The sequence below is a fragment of the Pinus tabuliformis genome, chromosome 2_1 (genome assembly GCF_031772625.1).
Source record: "Pinus tabuliformis cultivar Carrire ecotype Pingquan chromosome 2_1, CPIR1, whole genome shotgun sequence".
NCBI lineage: Eukaryota > Viridiplantae > Streptophyta > Pinopsida > Pinales > Pinaceae > Pinus > Pinus tabuliformis.
Window position 1 is genome coordinate 627,913,626 of NC_142299.1, and position 9,103 is coordinate 627,922,728.

The 9,103-nt window shown below is 36.6% G+C and overlaps 1 protein-coding gene across 1 annotated transcript; it reads right to left on the reverse strand.

Moving 5' to 3' along the window:
• Positions 1-1,772: 1,772 nt before the first annotated feature.
• Positions 1,773-4,832, reverse strand: LOC149202108 (laccase-12-like). The gene is made up of 6 exons (XM_089399896.1): positions 4,725-4,832; positions 3,926-4,077; positions 3,580-3,824; positions 3,367-3,495; positions 2,307-3,254; positions 1,773-2,214 (listed from the first exon to the last, which is right to left on the reverse strand). The coding sequence occupies exons 1-6, from the start codon at positions 4,830-4,832 to the stop codon at positions 2,084-2,086; spliced, it is 1,713 nt and encodes a 570-aa protein (XP_089256022.1). The 3' UTR covers positions 1,773-2,083.
• Positions 4,833-9,103: the final 4,271 nt, after the last annotated feature.

The following is a 9,103-nucleotide window of genomic DNA, read 5'->3' on the forward strand; positions in this document are numbered from 1 at the left end:
CTCTCAGAACTATTTGTTGAGAGACAATGATATGGTAAACTCTGTGAGACCACCTAGGGAGAGAAAACCTGGGACCCTAGAATAGACAGGCTTGGTCACCATTCAAATTGGAGTTTATTGGAGACTTTGGTGCTTGGGGACCTCTGCATGGTTAATTGCAGTAAGGAATTCGATGATCGATACTTACCCTAGCTCTTTGTAAGATTTCTTCAAGTCAATGCTTGGTTCTGTTGTGATTTCTACAATGTTTGTATTAGGATTTTCTGGTTGGGGAAAGCTCGATTTTGTTTGGTGTATATTGTTGTGTTTTGGATTAGTTGGAGTATCATCAGTGGGTTAACAAGCCTCGTTGAAGGTGGTTGGTGGTTTTACCAAAGTCGGGGTGGGAAAGGTGGTGGTGTCGCCCATGTCTGGGCCAGTTGTGTTTGGTACATGACGGTGATGTAGAGCACCTTCAAGTGCATGCATTGGAAATCTGAGGTTTTTCATAGTCGGGGTGTTGTGGACAGGGTAGTGTGTTGAAGTGTATTGGGCTATTGGTTTCTATTTAAAAGCCACCTCTATTATCTCTTGATATAGGGTTGAAGGCATAGGCTAGGGGTGTGGCTTTATTGGTGAGTGTCACTAACTATTCTATGAGACGTGGTGGAATAATGTGTGCATTTAAAAAGGGCTATATTATTACCTAGCTTAGGAGACCTGTAGTGTCGTGGTGGCGTAGTGTTCTGATAAGCACGCAAGAGGGGTTTTTCTAAGGAGCCAAGTGATTGATAGGTGGAGGAAGGAGTTGTGTGGAGCCTGGAATTGATAATATACTCCAACAACGTGGCAAGGGTAGAAGTGGTATCGCCCTGAGAGGTCAACGAGAGGAGCACATGATGGTAGACCATGACCTCGGGAAGCAGTGGATCAAAATCTTGCTTAATCAATTGGGATTTTTGAGCTCCCCCCCATTGGATGCTTTCGATAGCCAACTCAAACATGTGACTCTTCTCTTGGAGAAACTTAGCAGGGACCATCGTGATGATCGCAGTGCAGTAATTGGCTTTATGAATGACCTGCAATGTAACCAATGGAAAATGCAGGATCGTCTAGTCACCTTACATAGGGGTCAAAGACGAATATACGAGAAGTTGGGGAGAATGGAAGGGAGACTAGCGCATATGGAAAAGCACGGTCAATGTGACTTCCAGCCTCCATCATCCCCTAGAACCTGTCCGAAGAACCAACCTCCAATAAATTCGTCATATCCTTGATGGTTGTGGATTGTCTCTTGATTCTAGTTGTTTTTTGGTCTTACTCGTGAATCCAGTAATGCTTGATAGGTATGTATTATTTATTGTTTACTAGTTTTAGTGATTTTCTCATGCCTAATAAATCTGGTAGAAGTGAGTTTGAGAGAATCTCTACAAAATGTTAGTAGAATTAATAGAAACTCCTAAACTTTATATATATATATAGATATAGATAAATAATTCAAATAACAATTACAATCTTAAAACAAAATTATCACCAAATTATAATTAAAATGTTAAAACTTCAAAAATTTAAATTCCAAACAAATATTATAGGACATGTAGATAACCACACCTAACATAAAAGAGCATTTGGAAGGAGGTCTACCTAGCTTTGCTAATTTGAACTGTTCCTCACTGAGTGGCACACATTCTTAATTTTCATTTTAAATTATTGAGAAATTAGCATTACCTTGAGAAACTGTTTACAGATCAGATTTTCAATTAAGAAGAATACACAGAATGGAAACTGTTTACAGATAAGATTTTCAATTAAGAAGAATACACAGAATGGAACTCTTTGCGGGGAACACTCGACCAAGGTGATCAAAATTGACCTTACAAAGGATGGAAAATCAAAATATCTATCGAGTGTGGTTGCAGAACAAGCGAAAATGCAAAAATGGCGGATCTAGAGGAAAACATTCGACTGATAGATTCACTTTAACCGAACAATATGATTGAACCTGATCAATCTATGGAGAGGAATTATACGACCATATTTTTTCATAAGAAAGTACTCTCTGTTTATATAGTCGATCTGTCATAGGTATGTATGGTATTTGTCCTTAGCATTGCGGAAGATCTAATGGGGGCGACTCGATACTGAAAAGAGAGCTAGGTCCATTGCTCACCACAAAAACCATGGCCAAACCCCATGTTATGTGCACGTCCAAGTGGCAATGCATCACCCAAGCTCCTGCCATACATAATCACCATTATCAACCTGGACCCAGTATCAGGGAATCAGACAACACGTGAGAAAGAAACAAAGAGAAAATCCATGCATACCAGGATTGTCGGCAACGAATCTTATGGCAGCCCAGCCGTTGACCGGGACGTTCACAGTGTTGCGCATAGGAGGATCGACGAGGTTGAACTTCTGAGGATCTGTTTTTGGATTATAATTACCAAACCCTGATCCCACAATGTAAAAGTCATACCCATGGAGATGGATAGGGTGGCTTTCACCCGCAAAGATGTTCGTTCCCTGGAGAATTACCTGCACCGTCGTGTTATAGTTGAGAATTTTTACTCTCGTGCTTTTCACCGGGGACCAGAGGCCTCTGCTTACGTTCTGTGCAGTATAATCGAATTGCACGGGAGGGTTGTCGGGAAAGTCTCCAGAGAATACTCCTTTCATGCCAAAATGCTGAGCTTCAAGGATTGAAGAAGTCGTTGGGAGAACAAACGATGCGTTATTCATACTCGCTGCAAATCTTGATCCATTGGGACCTCCACAAGACTGTCCTGGACAGTTGATCAATCCTAGACCGATGGTGTAGAACAGATTCTGGTCCACACTCTGAGGAACAAAGACCGGGTGGTCGTGTGAGGCCAAGCTTTTCAGAGCGTTAGCGAACCTAGTGGCAGTCTGGGTGTCGTTATAAGCGGGAAGATTAGGCACCGTTGGAAGTGATGTACTGCTAGAACTTCCCTTGTATTCTAAAATGGCAGTGGTTGTGGTGTTATCGAAGGGAACTCCTTGCCCACTGGAATATGCTCGAGCAGCCATGTAGTATCTACCTGTAGCCTGATCGGCAGTGACAAGTACGTCTGTTGTCTGGCCGGGGCCGAGCATCAGAACATTCGTCTGAAAAGGCTTTGTATACAAAGCATCCACAGCCACAACTGTCATTGTGTGGCTAGCTACCGAGAAGAATAGGTCAGTATTGAGTGCAGCATTGATAACACGTAGAAGATTAGTTTCCCCGCTCTTTATTGAAACGCGAATGGTATCTGCATCCACCGTTTGCCATTAGCAGACATCTCTAGATAGACTGGCTCAGATTCTCCATTAAACTCCGAAATAGTTAAAGAATTTTAGTCTATTAGATGCATAGAAATGTACCTGAACTAGAACATTTGTATAGGTCGCCTGGTTGTCCATTTATAGTAAATGCATCTGAAACGTTGGGGGCAGCTCCTGTTCGGGTTGCTTGATTCACAACATCCATAGGATTCCTATTCCACCATTCTCCTGTGAATGCAAACAGGGCTTGGAATTTAAATCAAACACATTGTTAACCGGGCATCCTAAGAAATAGAATCAGTGGTAGCTTACCGAGAAGAATGGGAACCTGGCCCTGGGGTCTGGTAAAGGGATAAGTGGCTCCCGGGCTTGGAGAGATGATCAAGGCTCCATAGACAGTAGCTCGAAGCCATGAACTGTGGGCATGCCACCATAGTGTCCCTTCTTGACCAGTGATGGTGAATCTGTATGTGTAACTTCGTCCTGGGCGAATGGGGCATTGGGTTATATATTCAGGTCCATCGGACCACCCAGTGCGGAATTGACGCACTCCGTGCCTACAAATACAATAGGATCACTTGTAAAATTACTATGACATTTACTCTGATCGGTAAAATGCATTGATATAAATCTTATTCACTCTGAGTTTGAGACGTACCAGTGGATTGTAGCGTTATACTGGGCGTTGTTGTACACTTTGACTACAAGAGTGTCTCCATTCCTGACATGGAGCGTTGGACCTGGAAACTGGCCGTTGACGGTGATTATATTGTGCGTCCCGCATAGCTTTTTTACAGATGTCGATTGAAGCTGAATGATGAATTAACAACATCGGAAGCATTATTTTAAGAATCAAGAATTGACATGTCAGTTTAATAATGAAAGTATTGGTATATGTATGTAGTCAAATGTTCAGTCTTTTTGGAAAACTGGCTGTGAGAACAATGAATCTTCTTTCTTCGGCTCATTTTTACCTTCAATTCTAGTTGTGACCTTTCTCTCTTTTCTTCAATTCTAGTTGTGAGGCTTTTAAGTTTATCTTTATTTTCGACAATCTAATTAATTCATTTTTGATGGTTGAAATTTCACCACAATTTTGTGTTAGTTATTGTTAAGTTAGTTTTATATCGAAACCATAATTATGTAATGGAGGAAGCTCTTATAAAATTGATGAATGTCAAAATTATTGTTGATCTAATTATTTACCTCGTGAATATTTCCTTGACCCACTGTCAAAATTTTATCACTTAAAATCAATCCTGTGTTATCATATTTTTGGTTTCTAATTAATTATTTAATTAACCGCTCAGACCAACATTGATATATATAGAGACGTATGAGCGAAAAACTAATTGATTCTTCTGGGAACCTCACAAATTTGAAAGAAACAAAGCTGCATCTTTCCCACCAATCAAATTACATACAAAATGAAAAATAATGGAGGTAAGAGGGCATACAACGAATGTCTCGGTGCGTAGCTTCGCGTACGCCATAGCTGTCAACAACGTCAGCCATATGGCCATCAAAACCAATCTGGCGCATACATGTTGATTAAAGACTTCCATTGCGGTTAGATATATCTAATACCACAACAGAGAGCAAATGTATTAGTATTATACTGCACTGTTTCGTCTTCAGCTTCCAACTGTAGAAAGCATGTGCGACTCCTGATTGATTTGAGAGAAGAAAATTGACATGAGATATAAAGAAAAGAGATCAACTATTTATATATGTAAATTACCAATTGAAGCCAGTTTAGTGATTAGTCTACGTTGAAGTTGTTAAATTTGTTAGAAAATGTAATTCAGTGATTAGTCTACGTTCAAGTTGTTACAGGTTGTTAGCAGAGGCTGAAGTTGGTGAAGTTGGGTATTGATTTGAGTTGCAGGAAGATCAAGATACAAAGTTAGTGCTTGACGTTGACAGGAGGAAAAGAGACAGCCGGGCAATTGAACATCACCCAAGCAGCTTATGTTAGGGTAACACATTTGTCAAGTGTCTTGGTGGAGCCAATACATCAATTAAGTTTATTAATAAAGGTCGATGACTCGACTCGGCATTGCATAGATTGTTTGTTCCATAATGGTAACTGCACCAATGTCGGTTCTCCACTACGTACAGAGGACAAGCAACGAGGAAGCCTCTTAGTCATGAATCATGATTGCTTGCGTTGAAACAAATGTTAATGCTTTGACAAATAAGCCAGGCTACATCAGGATTCCTCCACAGCAATTTCCTTTGCGTTGAAACGTACGCATCATTCAGTCGACTCCAGTTTGATATTTGCTCAAGGTACCACATTAATTTTAACCATGCTTCCTATGTTTTGTGTAAAAAATCACTAGCTTTTGACTTTCGTTTATGGTATGGAAATGGAAAGATTCGTTATAGTTCCAAGAATTCACACTATATGTCATTGCAAGCTCGCATGCTGCTGATTGCAAATGCTTATCCTACAAGATATCGACCAGATCTTACACCTGCCGCAATTCATTAGTCTTACAGGCTACATATGATTTCAAGCATTGTTATTATTATAGCTGTTGCAACTCATTATTATTAGCATTAATTTCAAGCAATGTGATTACGGCAACGGAAAGCCATTTTTGTTCCAGTTGATTTCTATTACACGCGCTGAAGCCCATTATTACTTCCGTTAATAGCAGTAACTAATTCTTATGCTATCTGGGAATGAAACTCAAAGGATGTTGTGGAAGTTTGTGATTTTTTAGATATGAATAATTATTTTTAGTACATATTAATATGATTGAGTTGTAATTAAATATGATTGAGTTTAATTAAAGTTGAATTTTTGATTATGTAGGTTAAAATAAAAAATTTAAAAATAAAAAAAATAAATAATTATATAAAATATTTAAATAATGGTGGCTCGTATAAAAATTTGTAGGTGAAGAAATTGGATCTTTTTCTATTCATGTTAGATCCGTATTTAAGATGGATCTATCCTTATTAATAAAGTAGTTAAAATAAGTGGATATGTATCTTGTACATCAAATGGATGGTGTCATTTTTTATCTCTTAATGATATTGATAAATGTATAGAACATGGAAAATAATTTTTATTGGCGTTTTTCAACTACTTTATTTATGTCATCCACTTTATTAATGTGGTTGTGCTAGTCGTGCAGGTTAGTGGTGAGGATTAGTGGGCTATGGTTGATGTATTTCAACTTATTTTTTTAAGGTAATCACTTTATTATTAATATGGTTGAGCTAATTGAGGACTCACATGAGTGTTGAAGATGAGTGGGTTATGGTCCCTTATTTCACTTTTTTAACCATAATTTAGTAATATTTTTAAAATCTGCAAGTTGTTAATGACTCTCAAATAATTTTTCAAAACATCAATTTGATGGGTATATTTAAAATTTACCCATGTGTATGTGTTTTCTAACTTTTAAAATTGGAAAGTTAACTTGCAGTCTAATTCAACAAATCTTTAAGATAATAAAGAGCTTTAACATAAAATTATCATGTTTCCGTAACATAATAAGGGGTTTTGATTTTTTTTATAAGATAACTAATTATTTCCATAATTTATAATAGAGAATTTGATTTTTCCATAGCAATCAAATTCTATGGAAAATTATACATCTCATATGACTATTCAATTGAAGGGTAATCCATTTTTATATATCAATTTATTCAAGTACAATACATTGGTTTGATGCTAAATATGTAAGTTTTAATCTTTTCCACTGATTTAAATTTTCTTTCATACAATTTTGTTTTCACAAGGATTAATATATTTTGATTCAAATTAATATTAATGAATAATATTTATTATTTGCAGGTTGTTCTTTACTATAAAGTTACCAAGTTATTCAATGAAAAGTGTAACCACGGAGAAGAGAAGAAAAGAGGATAGGATCTTCCACTTAAAAGCTCTTTACATAAACATTTAAACGCTTCCCCACTTTGTAATTAAGTTGAGAAAATATATTCCATATTCTTTTTACAAATTTCTTGATGTTATATACACCCATGTTGTTTAATGGAAAGCAGAGGAGGATCTCCCATTTAAAAAATATTCACATATACATTTAAGAGCTTCCTACTCTATAAGTATGTTGAGAAAATATATTCCATCTCATTCATTTTACAAATTTCTTGATGCCATATACACCCATGAATAACTATCACAAAAATGAAATTTGATTAATAAAGCTCTCGATTTAATTACTTGTTGCATAACCCATATGTGTATACTATGAGATAGTTAGATATGTAAATTGGTAAGGTTAAATATTCCTTTTTACTCACATATTTGTTAATAGTTTACTCTTTTTCAAACTTTTATTTTTATTATAGTAATATATACTATTTAATATGTCAAAAATTAAATTTAATTAAAATAATAAATACCATAAAATTTCAAAAGACAATTTATAATAACAACTCTCAAAACTTGAATTAATTATATGTATTTTAAATTTCCCGAAGTGGAAATACATGTACAAAATTCCTAAATGTACAGAGTGTAATTCTCCAATTATAAAATACCAATTATAAACCAAAAATGTAGTCAAAAAAAGGTCTCCCATGGTGGAATTTTAAGGATAGTCAAAGAGATGGCTGGAAAAATGGTAAAAAATAATGTGCAATTGCATCAATAGTTTTTCTATTAAATTAGAGCTTCACTAAAGACTGATAATGTGAATGATAGAGCTTCACTATTACATTATCATTATCTTTATGTCATTCACATTATCAGGAAAAATTATAAATCAAACAATAAATTGTAACTTTTTTTAGGACATTATCATTCATAGAAACAATGCCCTTGCCTGATTTATGGGTATCAACAAAACATCATCACCACCAGTAATCAGACAGTGGTTCTACCTACAACTATGAACACAAAATCTTTCACACCCTTGGATCTGATACTGACATGCAAATCTGGCCCAGTGGTCCTTCAGTAGATCTCAATGCAGCATGTAGTCGGAGCAACTGCTCTCAATCCATAATAGCACAACACCTGAGCAACGCAAGGCTCGATGCCTCTTCCGCTCAACTTCCTCAGGCACACTCAGTAGCCAACTAGCAAGAAATTATCAACAAACTTCACTAAAGGGCAGTCATCTTCCTCAGGCTGCCACCAGACCTTCAGCTCTAGGCCTTAGTGGAGTTCAACTGTTAGAAAAATTTAGGAATTTAATTTTCGTTTTCGCGGAGGGGAGAGGTAGAGAGTTATGACTTTTGCGAAGCCACTTTCGTGAAACTAGGTTTGCGCACCACAAAGCTGATTTTGCGGAGCTACTTCGCGGACCACAAGGCTATTTCCTAGACTTGGATTTCGCGCACCGCGCAGCTATTTCAGAGACTTATGAACAATATTTACTCACGACAAAAATAAGGAAGTAGGTTTTGGAGAAACACAATAAAAACTTAGTATTGAATTCTAAAACATGAAATACATTTAGATGACAATGCAGCTCATTCATCAAGTAAAACAAAAGTTATAGTGATTTGAACTTACGCAAAATAACACAGTAAAACAGAGTAATTGTTGTTTCACACGCCCACCAAAAATTTCTCCAGCATTTTCTCCACAGAGACTTGCGCTCTTTTTTTTACCTCTTACTCTCTCTACTCTCTCTACACTACTATCAAAATGAATCTTACATTCATATATAACTCAACATACAATTTTACATTTAATTCATGACAAAGAAATATAATTAATGTGATTTTGTTGTTGAGTTTGTTCAAAAACACACATGTGTTTCTTGAGTGTGGGCAAAGGTTGCTAAATGAATGCTTGCCCATATCTATTTACCAAAGTACATAACTTCTTTAAATTCCTTTGTTG

Coding starts and splice junctions, on each gene's coding strand:
- LOC149202108 (XM_089399896.1), bottom strand. CDS start 4,832: ATGGAAGTCTTTAATCAACATGTATGCGCCAGATTGGTTTTGATGGCC. Junction 3,496..3,579: donor CCAGGTTCCCATTCTTCTCG/GTAAGCTACCAC, acceptor TTGCATTCACAG/GAGAATGGTGGAATAGGAAT. Junction 2,215..2,306: donor ATTCGTTGCCGACAATCCTG/GTATGCATGGAT, acceptor TATGTATGGCAG/GAGCTTGGGTGATGCATTGC.